The 15,809-nt window shown below is 38.1% G+C and overlaps 1 protein-coding gene across 2 annotated transcripts in view; it reads right to left on the reverse strand.

Annotated features, from left to right (window-relative positions):
- Positions 1-15,809, reverse strand: part of RNF115 (ring finger protein 115) — a 66,099-nt gene that overhangs the window by 31,933 nt on the left and 18,357 nt on the right. Inside the window, exons 2-4 of one of the 2 annotated variants that reach the window (XM_043456795.1) lie at positions 14,947-15,005; positions 14,151-14,202; positions 10,776-10,818 (exon numbers count right to left, since the gene is read on the reverse strand). In XM_043456795.1, the coding sequence (XP_043312730.1) occupies positions 10,776-10,818; positions 14,151-14,202; positions 14,947-14,956 (105 nt within the window). In that variant the 5' untranslated portion in view covers positions 14,957-15,005. The remainder of the gene's footprint in view (positions 1-10,775; positions 10,819-14,150; positions 14,203-14,946; positions 15,006-15,809) is intronic. The other variant, XM_043456787.1, reaches the window with a different exon arrangement.

Here is a 15,809-nt window from a genome sequence, read left to right on the forward strand (position 1 = left end):
TTTTCAGTCTACCTGTCCTCTGATGGAGAAGGATAAGAGGCTTATGGAAGTTTCCTGATGGGAGAGACTGACAGAGGGGGAAACAGGGTCTTGTTCTGATGGGTGGGGCCATGCTCAGTAAATCATTAATCCAATTTTCTGTTGATGGGTGGAGCTGTGTTAATATAAAAACTAAATATTTTTTAAAATATTTATTGAAGTATAGCTGATTTGCAATGTTGTGTTACTTTCAGGTATAAGCAAAGTGATTCAGTTATATATGTTTATATATGTGTATGTGTGTAATATATGTATGTGTGTATATATAGACATATATCTCCTTGTTTTTTATCTATTTTATATATAGCTTTGTTATCAGTTAATCCCAAACTCCTAATTTATCCTTTTCCCTTTGATAGTTTGTTTTCTATGTGGGTCTGTGTTTTGTAAATAAGTTCACTCATATCTTTTTTTAGATTCTGCATATAAGTGATATTATATGATATTTGTCTTTCTCTGTCTAACTTACTTCACATGAAAATGTCTAAGTCCATCTATGTTGGTACAAATGTATTATTATTTTTTAATGGCTGGGTAGTATTTTACATTGTGCATATGTATATGTGCGTGTGTACCTCACATCTTCTTTATCCTTTCATCTGTCAGTGGACATTTAGGTTGCTTTCATGTCTTGGCTACTGTTAAGTAGTGCTGCTATGAACACTGGAGTGCATACATCTTTTCAAATTAGACTTTTTGTCTTTTTCAGATATATGCCCAGGAATGAGATTGCTGGATCATATGGTAATTCTATTTTTAGTTTTTTTGGTTTTTTTTTTTAAGATTATTTCCTCTTGGTTGTGCTGGGTCTTCATTGCTATGCACAGGCTTTCTCTAGTTGCGGATAGCAGGGGCTACTCTCTAGTTGCAGTAGGTGGGCTTCTCATTACGGAGGCTTCCCTTGTCGAGGAGCACAGGCTCTAGGGTACGCAGGTTTCAGTAGTTATGAAGCATGAGCTCAGTAGTTGTGGCTCACAGGTCCTAGAGGGCTGGCTTAGTAGTTGTGGTGCACGGGCTTGATCGGCCCATGGCATGTGGGATCTTCCTGAACAGGGATCAAACCCATGTCCCCTGCACTGGCAGGCAGATTCTTAACCCCTAGACCACCAGGGAAGCCCTACTTTTAGTTTTTTAAGGAATCTCTATACTGTTCTCCAAAGTGGTTGCACCAATTTACATTCCCATCAACAGTATGGGAGTGTTCCCTTTTCTCTACACCCTTTTCAGCATTTATTATTTGTAGACTTGTTCGTGATAGCTATCACTGTGGTTTCGATTTGCATTTCTGTAATAATTAGTAATGCTGAACATCTTTTCATATGCCTACTGGTCATCTATATATATATGTCTTCTTTGGATAAATATTTGAAATTTTTGATTAGAAGAAAAATTAAGCACCAAACTCATAATATCAATAATCTGCATTGATAATTACACATGAGTTATTGGCATCTAACATTTGTAAAAATTCTGAAGGAACCCAAGCTTAGAAGCAGCTTCAACATCAGCATAAGGCATTTTCTACTTGTTTGGAACTGCAAATTAGTGCAAACAGACAGTAGTAGTCAATGTATTTGTCCCAAGATACTACTGTATGTTGACCATACAGCACCTGATAAAAAGAGCACACCACACAAGTTTACACCAAATCAACACTAAGGATAACAATAGCTTCAGGTCATTTGCCTCTGAGCAGACTTAAGACAAACCTAAGAGAAAAAAATAGCTCATACAACAAAACTGGGTATTCAAGACAAGTTAAAAACAGATATTCAGTTTATTTTAGATTCTTTACTCACATAGGTTATCCTAGTCAGGGAACTAGATCCCACATGCAACTAAGAGTGCCCGCATGCTGCAACTAAGACCTGGTGCAGCGAAATAAATAAATAATATGGAGAATTAGCAAAATTTGCTATACACTAACCACGATTATATAAGCTAACCAGAAGAACTATACAAAAAAGATGTTAATGATCCAGATAACCATGATGGTGTGATCACTCACCTAGAGCCAGACATCCTGGAGTCCGAAGTCAAGTGGGCCTTAGGAAGCATTACTACAAACAAACCTAATGGAGGTGATGAAATTCCAGCTGAGCTATTTCAAAGTCTTAAAAGATGATGCTGTGAAAGTGCTGTACTCAATATGAAGGCAAATTTGGAAAACTCAGCAGTGGCCACAGGACTGGAAAAGGTCAGTTTTTATTTTAATCCCAAAAAAAGGCAATGCTAAAGAATGTTCAAACTACAGAAGTTGCACTCATCTCACATGCTAGCAAAGTAATGCTCAAAATCCTCCAATCGAGGATGTATGCTGTATATGGGATCTAGTTCCCTGACCAGGGAGCCAACTCAGGCCCCCTGCATTGGGAACACAGTCTTAGCCACTGGACCACTGGGGAAGTCACTCCATCTTTTTTATATTGAAACATGTAAGTATTTCAGCCCACATATTTTTTGAAGCATCATCTTTTTACCTCCAATGCAGAGTAACATTTTCAGTTTTTCAAGACAGAACTTGTCAATTAGGTGCTAGCAAAGTAATGCTCAAAATTCTCCAGGCAAGACTTAAAAAGTACATGAACCATGAACTTCCAGATGTTCAAGCTGGATTTAGAAAACACAAAGGAACCAGAGATCAAATTGCTAACATCCGTTGGATCATCGAAAAAGCAAGAAAATTCCAGAAAAATATCTACTTCTGCTTTACTGACTACGCCAAAGACTTTGACTGTGTGGATCACAACAAACTGTGGAACATTCTTAAAGAGATGGGAATACCAGATCACCTTATCTGCCTCCTGAGAAATCTGTATGCAGGTCAAGAAGCAACAGTTAGAACCGAACATGGAACAACAGATTGGTTCCAAATTAGGAAAGGAGTACTTCAAGGCTGTATATATCGTCACCTTGCTTATTTAACTTATATGCAGAGTACATCATTCGAAATGCCAGGCTGGATGAAGCACAAGCTAGAATCAAGACTGCAGGGAGAAATATCAGTAACTTCCGATATGCATATGACACCACCCTTATGGCAGAAAGCAAAGAGGGACTAAAGAGCCTCCTGATGAAAGTGAAAGAGGAGAGTGAATAAGCTGGCTTAAACTCAACATTCAAAAAATTATCATCATGGCACGCATCCAGTCCCATCACTTCATGGCAAATAAATGGGGAAACAATGGAAACAGTAACAGACTTTAATTCTCCTGGGCTCCAAAATCACTGCAGGTGGTGACTGCAGCCATGAAATTAAAAGACGCCTGCTCCTTGAAAGAAAAGCTATGACCAACCTAGACATAAAAGCAAATTAAAAAGCAGAGACATTACTTTGTCAACAAAGTTCTGTCTAGTCAAACTATGGTTTTTCCAGTAGTCATGTATGGATGTGAGAGTTGGGATCATAAAGGAAGCTGAGCTCTGAAGAACTGATGCTTTTGAACTGTGGTGTTGGAGAAGACTCTTTTTTTTTTTTTGGAGAAGACTCTTGAGAGTCCCTTGGACAGCAAGGAGATCAAACCAGTCAATTGTAAAGAAAATCAGTCCTGAATATTCATTGGAAGGACTGATGCTGAAGCTGAGGCTCCAATACTTTGGCCACCTGATGTAGAAGAACTCACTCCTTGGAAAAGACCCTGATGCTGGGAAAGATTGAAGGCAGGAAGAGAAGGGGACGACAGAAGATGAGATGGTTGGATGGCAGCACCAACTTGATGGACATGAGCTTCAGCAAGTTTCAGGAGTTGGTGATGGACAGGGTGGCCTGGCGTGCTGCAGTCCATGAGGTCGCAAAGAGTGGGACACGACTGAGCAACTGAACTGAACCATGATTATATGAGCACCTCAAATACTATGGTCAATTCTTTGAAAAGTTAAAGAGTTACTATATGGCCCAGCAATTTCCCTCCTACTTATATACTTAAGAACACACAAAATACATACAGAAAAAAATTATACATATTCACAGCAATGTTATCTAAAGTGGTTAAAAGGTGTAAATAATGGAAATGTCCATCAACTGATGAGCAGATAAACAAAATGTAGTATATCCATACAGCAGGTCATGCAGCCATAAAAAAGAATTAAGTACTGATACATGCTATAAAACCTAGATGTGTCAAGAAAACATTATGTTAAGTGAGCCAGTCACAAAGGTCACATACTGTATCATTCATTCCATTTATATCAAATGTCCTAAACAGGCAAAAGCACAGAAACAGAAAACAAACTCATGGTTTCCTAGAGCTGGGGGAATCGCGGAGAAAACAGAGTGACTACTAACGGATATAGGGTTTCTTTCAGGGGTGATGAAAAAGTTCTAGAATTAGACAGTGGTGATGGTGATGTAAGTTTGTGAATACACCAAAACCACAAAATGTATACTTTACACAGGATTTGAATTATATCTCCAAAAAAAAAAATTATGATCTACAGAGATGAGTCAGCTGAGGGTGATTTCTAAATTACTGACTTTAGAAATGCAATTTTGAAAAAAGTTCACAAGCAATCTTACGAAAGCACTAAATCAAGATACAGAACATTTTCATCACCTCCAAATGTTTCCTAATGCATCTTGGTAATCCCCTCCTCCTGCCCTTCCCTGCCCTCAAGCAGCCACTGATCACACTGTGATTTGCATTTTCTCGAATTTTATACTTTCTAGGAGTTCATGTAAAGGGAATCATACTAAATGTATTCTTTGGATTCTTTCACTCAGCTTAATTATTTTGAGATTCATTCTAACTTTTACATGAACCAAGGCTTTATGTTGAGTCGCATTCCACATACTTTATATTGCTGAGTAGTATTTCCATACTATGGATATACCACAATTTGTTTATCCATTCACCTGTTGATGGGCACTTGGAATGTTTCTAATTTTTATTATTACAATAGTTGCTATGCACAATTATGTACATATCTTAGGGGAGTACAATGGTTAAATCATATGGCTAATATTTCTAAAAAAAAAAAGCTGTTTGCTAAAGTGGTTGGACCATTTTTACAATCAATTTCAGTTGCTCCACAGCCTTACCAAAAGTTAATATCGTCAGTCTTTTAAAGTTTAGCCATCCTGATAACTATGTAGTAGCTCACTTTGGTGAGTTGTTTTCGTTTGTTTGTTTGTTTGTTTTTTTGGCCATACCACACAGCATGTGGGATCTTAGTTTCCCACCCAGGGATTGAACCATGCCCTCTCCAGTGGAAATCCGAGAGTCCTAATGACTGGGCCACCAGGGAATTCCCTTATTGTGGTTTTAATGGGCATTTTCCTAAGCACTCAATGGACATGAATTTGAGCAAACTCTAGGAGACAGTGGGGGACAGAGGAGCCTGGCATGCTTCAGTCCATGCAGTCACAAAGAATCAGACACAACTAAACAACTGAACAACAACAAACAACAACTAACAATGTTGAGATTTCTTTTGCCATCTGTACACCTTCTTTGGTAAAGGAGATTGTTTAAATCTTTTGCAATTTTCTAAAAATGGGTTGTTTTCTCATTATTCCATTTTAAGAGGTCTCTACATAGCCTGGATACAAGTTTTCAATCAAATATAAAATTCTTAAATTTTATAAAAATAAAGAGTATTCAAATGCTATTCACAAAGAAAAATACGATGTCCAGTGCCCACCCACCCCTTAAAATCTAAACACTGTGCCATAAATTATGTCTTGAAAGCACCTTTTTTCAAATGAGTTTAAGTTTACAGGCTATAGATGTGGTCAACTGGCAGTCACTGAACAAAAAACTGGCAGGGCTGACACCAAACCTATTTTCTGTTTCATTCTTGTTCCTTCAGTTACCATTGAGTTTACATTACGTTCTTTGCTTGGCAACAGAATTACTGGTGTGAACTTAGTACTGAATTAGAGAAACACAGTTATTCTTTGAACAACTGCTGAAGAGTTCTGGAGTTGGTATTTCCAAATGGACTGGATGTAAAGCAGGCAGCACTGTGAAATGAGCTCTTTTAACTCTTTATACTAAAAAGTGAGACAGATGAAAGACTTGCTTGAATTAATTCATCCTTTAAGATCACATCCAGGGTGCAGCTACTCAAAAGAATCCAAACTCTACCTGGCATTTGAGTACAAGCCCTCTGGCTGAGACTGAGAACAACAGCAAACAGCTAAAAGGAAAACTTACTTGGGAAAAGAAAGTTAAAGATTTGAAATCTTTACTGTCTTTACTAGGTTTAATCATTTAAAATTACCATCTTTTTAGGTCAAGAACAATAGAATATCAACAATTTTATTTAGCTCAGCTTAATTTACTGTTGTTCTTGATTACTTCAGAGCCTTCTCCACAGGTCCCAGGAGCACACACAAAAGAGCGTAGTGGGTACTGGAGAGACACTTCATGAAGGCAGACATAATATCGCCCTCCCAGACCACTCATCTCCTCGCCTAGCTGCCAGAGGTACTAGTCCCAGATCCTTGCTAACTACAGACTACAGACTTCAATTACTAAACTCAAAGGAGAGAAGGGAAGACTCAAGAGCTTCCACGTCCACGTCTAATCTCTTTATTCATTCCTCATTACTCTTTCCTACCAGGGGAATGATGCATCTGATTAGTAAGTAGCAAAAACCTAACATCTGCTAAGTCACATTTCTCCAGTTGGTGGAGTTCATGTATAAGGACTCTGCACAAAGGCCAAAAAAGTGATTCTGAGTATTTGTGCCTGCTCTGCTGCCTCTAATTCTCAGGAGGGACATCCTGTGCAGACTTAGGATGTCCATTTGGCCACAGATCAAATGTGGTTTCCAACTTCACTGAACAAAAATTAAATCTTTATTTCCATCTCTCTAGCATCTATACTTCTCAACATGTTCTAGACTCTGAGATGAAGTGGAGAGGTATGATCAATGATCAACCATCATGTATAGCCAGACATGTTTTAACACAGGATAAGTTTATTATAGAGAAGGCATGAAAGAATATGAAGCCATAAAATAGATAACTCATAATTAGGAAGAGTCAAGAAAAAAATTTATGCTATAATCCTAAGTAAATTTTAAAAATCAGAAATACAACACAGCATATTCTATGATACATCTGAAAACGGTTATGAAGCATGAATGTGAGAAATGGAAAGTACGAGAAAGAAAGAAAGAAAATGAGAAAGGGAGGGAAGGAAAGGACGAAATAAAAAATAACGTAATGATAATATGGAAGACTTTTTAAAAATCTTCTTCATGTTGTTATAATATCTTTCAGTATCTATGCCTCAGGACAAAACCTGAAAGGAAATATATAAAGAAAGGAGGCTCTTAGAACAGTGGAACTCCAGATGTATTTTAACACCTTTTTTATTGCCCAATGCAGTGCTGCATATGTACCAAAACAAATTTTATTTAAATAAATATAAATCAGGCTGCTCAGAGTACCTTGCCTTCTTGCACACCTGGGAGTTCTTTTTCTAGAAAACCATCTATCTTATTTTCTGCTAATCCGAGGCAGAAGCCATAGCCACTCTTGCACTGAAGTGATATGCTCAGGAAAGCTGAAACTTTCAGATCAGATGTCTCATTGGCACCAGGTCATGGTCAGAAGCTTTCAAGTAATCAATGAAATGCTCAGATAGCAATGGGTTCAATTCCCCAGATTATCAACAGGGACCTCAGTATAGCTATGTCCTCTCTCTCTACAATCTGTTAGCAACATTTCTAAATTCACTCTCCACCAACCCTCACACATTACTCAAAACATCATTCCCATTTCACTGGCAACTCTTCTCCATCCTCATCCACTCTTTCTGTTTCCCCCACCCCAGACCTCATTTAGAAAAAAAAAAAATACACACACACACACACACACACACACACACACACACACACACATGCTTGGATTAAGCCTCTTCTAATATATCTAGTGTTTTAAGAATCCAGCATTAATAAATACTAATTAAGAAAATAATCTCTTCATTGTACAAGCAAATCTGAAGAAAAATAGAGCAAAACTGAGCATAAGCATTTGCTGGAATTATAAACTGAAATATAGAAAAGAAAAACAACTCTTGTTTCCAAACATATTTTCTTTCTAAGCTTTTCCTCTAGGGATATGGGTAAAATTATTAACTTAAAGCCTATGAACACTGTCTAGAGGAAAAGTGTTAGTGTTTTCTCATCTCTTTGCTTATCTAAATTCCACCTACCCTTTAAGGCTCTAGTACTTGAAGCCTTGTTTAACCTTCTCCATGAAGTATTAATAACAGCTAAAATTTATTAAGCACTCACTATACGGCAGGTACACTGGCCCACATACCTGGCATATATCGACTCAATCCTCAGAACAACTCTCTGAGGTAGGTATTATTATTTTCCCCAATTTACAAAGGAGGAAACAGAGGCACTGAAAAATTCTAAGTAATTTTGCCCAGGTTACACAGTCGTAAGCAGTAGACCCAGGATTTAAATTCAGGCAATCTGATCTGGGCATATCACTACATCATTTGACCTCTTTATTCCTAAACATCTTAGTCTTTTCAAAGACTGCAGCCCACCTAACCTGTCCTTTCTGCTGTCTGTCATATACACCCCACAATAAGTTTAGTATACCCTCTGTACATTCTTTCTCGTATTCATACTTGTTTCATATGTTTGCACTTGCTCCCCAACTAAATTATAAGTTCCTCACACTCAAGGCAACTGTAACATTTGTTTCTTGCCCCAACTTCTAGCAGAGTGCTGGAAGTGCACTCAACATACTTCTTAGCTGATTTTAATCCTTGACAACTTCTACAATACTAAAAGACAGATTTTTTTCTATATAAGTGCAAAATATTTTAAAAGGAGAAAACTGAAATATTCCCCTTGATGACAAGGGAAAACTGGGTGTAATCATGCCCTTGCTACAAATCCTGAAGAACATGATGTCACAGGCTATGATTAGGCAAAATTACTTCAACACCTGAAGGATAACTCACGCAGTGTCAGATTTAGCGTTACTAAAGTTAGGAAACTGACTAAATATATATATTTATTTTTCTTCTGAATGCATCTTCTCCTAGTGAGTCATAACTACAAAACCTGTATTTCTATCTCCTAAAAGAGAACACTTAAGGATAATCAGATGAAGTTTTTCCTCTGCATATGTATAACCAGTTAAGTGACAATCTGTGTTATCAGGAATAGCTCACACAGGGAAAAAACATACTAAAACTGGAAAGGCTTCCAGGCCTGGTGAGCACAATCAATTTTAAGTAATGTTTTTTCATCCATCAAAACAATAAAATGGGAGTTCAAAGACATAATCTATCTTGAATCACACTAACCAACCCACGTATCAAGTCAGTTCAGAGTTAAGTAAAAAGTTTAATACCGGATATTGGGAAGTACCACAGATCATAAGTAAAAGAAAATACCCTTAATAAAACAGGATTGTTACCCAAACATTAAGTTTCTTGACTATAAATCTAATAACATAAAAAATCTGGGGAGCTGAGAATTTCCTGGTGGCCCAGTGGTGAGGACTTGGTGCTTTCACTACTGGGGCCTGGGTTCAATCCCTGGTCGAGGAACTACCCAGGATGGGAACTAAGACCTACAAGGTGCACAGTGTGGCCAAAAAAAAGTCTGGGAGCTGCAAGTCTTAAAAATAATTTTCAGAGGATAAAGGAGAGAAGCTTAGGGTTTTATGGGCTTCTTACTGAATACCAGTTTTCAGAAACACCTGCAAATACAGTTTTAATTTATACACAAATAAACACTAAAAACTTTTGCTTGTTCTCAAAACTTGAACTGTTTCCAAAAAAGGTTAATGTGATCCTGAAATACAGACAAATTCCGATTATGGGATTTAATTTTTTTTTCTTTTAGCATCTGTTAGCTTTCTAGGGCTAACCAAACTATATGGCAGTAGGAGCAAAAGCAAACCAGTGTTTTCCGTAGGCAGAGGGGGGCCTACCCTTGTGAGATACAGTCTCTTAATGCTTATAAACAAAAAGTACTTAATGTCACTTAAAACTGTGCACCTTAGGGCTTCCCTGGTGGCTCTGGGGTAAGGAAGCCACCTGCCAATGCAGTAGAAATGGGTTTGCTCACTGATTCAGAAAGATCCCACATGTCACATGGCAACTAAGCTTGTGCACCACAACTATTGAGCCCATGCTCCAGAGGCTCAACAGCCACGTCTACTGAGTCCACCTGTCACAACCACTGAAGCCCACATGCCCCAGAGTGTTTGCTTCGCAGGAAGAGAACCCACATTATATAAAGAACTGGAAATTAACTACAGGTCCTATCTTGAGACTTGGAAGGCAAGTAAATATCTTATCCTTAATCTGGCACCCAAATTCCAATACATATACCAAACTACCACATTCATTCAAGGTAATCTCTAGAAACCAGTACCTCTGTGTAAAACTGTAGGCTGTGCCTCACTGTGACTTCAATTATAACTCATCCCCTGCTCTTTACTTGACAGTCACACCACTGAGTCTGCAACACAGTTATTAAAAAAAAAAAAAAAAAACACAAGCTTTACAATCTCACACTACATACACAATACAGAAGCAGAAAATAACCGAAAACACCACCTAATCAAAGGTTTACTAAAAATAACATACCAAAGCCCCAACTATTGAACACAAATCTTTCTAAGACTACTCTTGCCTACATTTTCCTTAAACATTCTGAGGTTTTGCTGCACTGGCAAGTGAAAATCTGTCACCATTTTAGCACGAGCCCACTACCTAAAGAATCCATAGAGCCAAAGAAAAACTTACCTCTGAAAACTGTGTTGATGTGCTGCTGCCACCACCTAAAAAACTGAAGAGAAAAAGCAATGAGAAGTGATTCTATTTTCTATTCCCAGGAATAAGCTTCCCTCCCAGAACCTAAATATAGAATGGTACAATGAGAACAAATCCCAATAAGGAAAAATAGCTCATTCCAATGTGACACCTACAAAGGAAATTATGAAGAACTTGCATGTGAATTAATCTATGAAAAATACTATAACAAACTACAAAATCAAGGGAAAACCAAGTGAAAAATTAGAGAGAGGGGCCATCACAGAGAAGGAAGAAGGACCCACAGCCAGCAATGCAACTCAAACCTGAGCAAAGGAAGAAAAATATTTATTCTCAGAAGCTAAAAAATAAAACTAGATTCTCCAAATAATATTTCACTAAAAAACCACTAACCATCAGATGAACACACAACATTTGAAACTACTAGAAATGATTAAATGTAGTAATGCAAGGGGTCTGGTACAATATTTAGCATCTTATAAAAGGGCTCAATAAATATTTTTTTTCTTCTGATGATGATTATCTTACCCACCCCTCAGAGCCATCCTCCATTAAGACTTTACTAAACTCACCTTTGGAAGGACTGATGCTGAAGCTGAAACTCCAATACTTTGGCCACCTCATGCGAAGAGTTGATTCATTGGAAAAGACCCTGATGCTGGGAGGGATTGGGGGCAGGAGGAGAAGGGGACGACAGAGGATGAGATGGCTGGATGGCATCACCGGCTCGATGGACATGAGAGTTTGAGTAAACTCCGGGAGTTGGTGATGGACAGGGAGGCCTGGCGTAATGCGATTAATGGGGTCGCAAAGAGTCGGACATGACTGAGCGACTGAACTGAACTGAACTGAAACTCACCAAACAAGACTCATCCACAGCCCTCTGCACTCTTGACTGTGATTCTAAATTTGACCTTATATTATACATATCTAGAACTTGTTTCATCCATTTCTACTTCTTACCCTTCTTTCAGAAACATAAAATTCAGAGGATAAATACTGTATTTTATTAATACCACAAATATATGTATTTATTATATATCAGCCATTATACACAGCACTCACCACTTTTGATAATGCTGCTTTACTATATCCTGCATTGATAACTCAAAAGTAGACATTATTGAATTAATACTGCATGTGTAAACCAATTCCCAAAGACTAGGAAAAAATATTAGATCCCATTGTCCTCACGAAATTTGCAAAGAGAGAAAACTGGCTAAAACACTTTGACAGAAAGGGGATGGAAAGAATACCAAGAACTGCTGGATATCACTTTTACTTCAAGAGACATACAAGGGAACAAAAGTACACACGTTAGCACACAAGCATGCACACACTCACCCCAATGCTATAAAGTCCACAAATTACTATAGCAGCTTTCATTTTCAGAATTACAATAGCAATCCAGGCACTGCACTCAGCTCACTGAGAAAACACACACACCCTGGTTAGTCTGGAACCAAAAGTGAAAAAACGAAAGCTAACGCCATTCTCTATCTATGGCATCATTCTCAAGCCTTATTCTCTGATTAGAAACCATTTAACAACTGTTCTTTGTTTCAAAAGTTTAAATGTCTTTTGTAAAAAACACTTCCTATGTAGAACAAGCCCCAAATTACCAGTGCCTCTACAAATAATTAAATTACCACTGTATCCATTTTATTGCTCAAGCCTAGACAGGCTTCCCGGAGAAGGCAATGGCACCCCACTCCAGTACTCTTGCCTGGAAAATCCCATGGACGGAGGAGCCTGGGAGGCTGCATTCCATGGGGTCACTAAGAGTCAGACATGACTGAGCGACTTCACTTTCATTTTTCACTTTCATGCATTGGAGAAGGAAATGGCAACCCACTCCAGTGTTCTTGCCTGGAGAATCCCAGGGACGGGGGAGCCTGGTGAGCTGCTGTCTATGGGGTCACACAGAGTCAGACACGACTGAAGCGACTTAGCAGCAGCAGACAGGCTTCCAGGGCTCTACTGCCTTTACCATATATTGACAGCTTCAAGGATTCAGGTATCTTTGGTAATTAAAGCTATTAACTCTTTCTTTTAGGGTTCTTCTATCCCTGCAACTCCCCCAGCCTTCCCTTTCCTTAAATTCCTTTGTATATTAAGAATGACAGAGCTGGGGTTCCTTGGTGGCTCAATGGCGAAGAATCCACCTGCCAATGCAGGAGAGACGGGTTCAATCCCTGATCCAGGAAGAGCCCACCTGCAGCATGGCAGCCAAGTCTGTACACCACAACCCTTGAGCCCGTGCTGTAGAGCCCGGGAGCTGCAACTACCGAGCCCACTACTGAGCCCCACTCTAGAGTCCTCGCGCCTCAACCATTGACGCTCACAGGCCACAGAGCCCTTGGTCCACAAGAGAAGCCACCACAATGAGAAGCCTGAGCACCACAACTAGAGAGTAGCCCCTGCTCGCAGCACCTAGGAAAAAGCCCATGCACAGCAACAAAGGCCCAGCACAGCCAAAAATAAATAAAGAAATAATTTTTTAAAAAAGAATGATAGGGCTAATCATAGAGAAGGGATAATAAAAACAAACACATTTTTCTGAGAAATGTTACAAAGCTTAAGAAAATGTACAAGATGCTCCTCCAGATGAATGTCTAACAACAAATGGAACCCATTATCCAATGTTCACATAAGGACATGCTCTCATTAATTTTTACCATCCACTACTTAACACTGTAATTGCTAAGTATTCAAACCAGCAAATGTTCATAAACTTTATAGAAGGAAATAAATACCCTGCTACGTCTAAGACACTGATTCTAAGCAAAGATTTCTTCAACTATTTAAAACACTGATCTTTCAAAAGACATGATATTTGCATTTGAATATCTGCTACCAATAGCACCTGTACAAGCCAACCTTTGACTCACAAAAGCACAAATAAAAAACTAACTCAAGTGAGAGCAGGAGCCATAGAATTCAGTTTTCTTCTAGAAAAGATTCATCTTGTAGTTAATCACCAACCTCATGGCTAAAGAAACCAAAATTAGTATTCAAAACCTTTGAAAAAATGCTCCCCCCGAAAACAACTAACATGCTCTATAACACATGCAGAGCATACCCTGCTTGAAACAAGTATATGATGCAATTATAACAGCACAAATAAAAAGCTATCCCAAGTTAGCATGCCATCCACACAAAATTGCTAATTTTGCCATCATGCGAATCTTGTAGATTGAGCTGGTATTGTGTTATTTAAAACCAAGATTATTACATCAAGTGTTTGTAGCAAACTAGATCCTCATGCCATATGTTGCCCCAGAAGCTCCAGGTCAGATTATACATATAATCACTGATCATTAATAAAGTTAAACTAATTGTACATACTGTAAAATGTGTAGTTTTTCCTGATTGTGGAAGGGAACTTCAACTTTATATTCTGCCAACAGCAACAGTAAAGGAATTATTTACTGCCATTAAAACCCCCAAAGTCACTCCAAGATTAAAAGAAGCCCTCCTATCAACACTATTCTACTTTTTATTAAGCTTTCATAGTTTTAATCATATTAATCAATAAGGAATATATAACATTGTCACTTTCAGAAATAACTTCCCCCTTTTATAGGTTTTATACCATCAGTAAGAGCAACAAGAGCCAATTTCAAGCATTACCAATACACTAATACTACTTTGGCAAGATGGTATGTTTGACCACAATAATCCTAATGAGCACAAAGGACCCAAGGCTTCCTCAAGAATAACAACTCAGTTTCCCTGGCTAGAACAGCCTGTTTATCTTACTAGGTAATCTTTGTCACAAGTTGCTCCCCAGCCCACCAAAGGGGTGTAAGAGCAATCTACCTTCAGGCAACAGAGGAGTCACTAAAAACCAACCAATAATCCAAGAGAAACCCCAAAGTCTCAGAAAATATATGAAAACTCATCAAATTTACTCTGATAGGGATACAGAGGTTTCCCAAGAACACCACAGTAGAGCTCAAGACACCTACTATCACATTTTCCTAATTTTCCCATTTTTCTTCCCCTTTGCTCTGCTCCTTTTCTTCTCTCTCTCAGCAGAGAGTGTAAGTTATAAAACAAATTTTTCTATTCATTCAGTTGATGCTAAAAAACATAATTTTGATAACAGAATGCCTGATTTATTCATGGGCTTGTACTGTACCTGGAATCATCTGTCACTTCTTCAATAAAACCTGATTCACATCTGGGACAAGTATATTCCTATAAAAGAAAGGAAGACAAAAATGAGAGTCTTTCACCAGAAAGCTAAGTATACAGTTACAGAACAATATGCAGTACATAAGCTGATGCTGTGAAATGCTGTTTGTACTTGCTGACTCTCAGGATAGTTTTTTCTGTTATACTCCAGCAAGTAATGAATTCCATGTGATAATTAGAGAATGGCTTCATAAGTGATTCCCATTGAAAGCTAAAAGGAAGAATGTCAAAGTTTGTTTTTTTAACTTAAATTTTTTTTTAACTGTACTGAGTTCATTATCTAATTTTCTCTTCAAATCTAGTGAAAAAGCTCCAAGAGATGTATCAGAGCAGTAAAAGATTATAACATTCAATGGGCATAGACATTGCTTTTTTTTTTTCCTGCTATGCTGTTTTTTTCCTTTATCTACTCCTTGCCTTTTTGCCACACTATCATAACCCAAGCTAGTACTGGCTCTAAACAATGACAGGAGACATAAACTGAATCACAGAATAAATCAATTTGTAGACAGGGAATTTACAGTGAAGTTTTACAGTACTTCTAACCTATTTTTTGATTATCAATGGTTCCAAATAAAACTTAAATATTCTCAGGTATTCTATAGACATGTTAATTCAACTAACCAGAATAATTCCATTAGATCAGCTTCTATTTCCTTCATTACCAGGAATCTTTCTTTTAATTAAATATCAAGCTTTTGGGCCAATTATCTGAGTATAGAACTTCTGGGTTAACTTGATGGATTTCTCCACTCCAAGGCTCTAACTGGGTGGCTCAGACAGTAAAGAATCTGCCTGCAATGCGGG

This window comes from Cervus canadensis, chromosome 2 (genome assembly GCF_019320065.1).
Source record: "Cervus canadensis isolate Bull #8, Minnesota chromosome 2, ASM1932006v1, whole genome shotgun sequence".
Classification (NCBI taxonomy): Eukaryota; Metazoa; Chordata; class Mammalia; order Artiodactyla; family Cervidae; genus Cervus; species Cervus canadensis.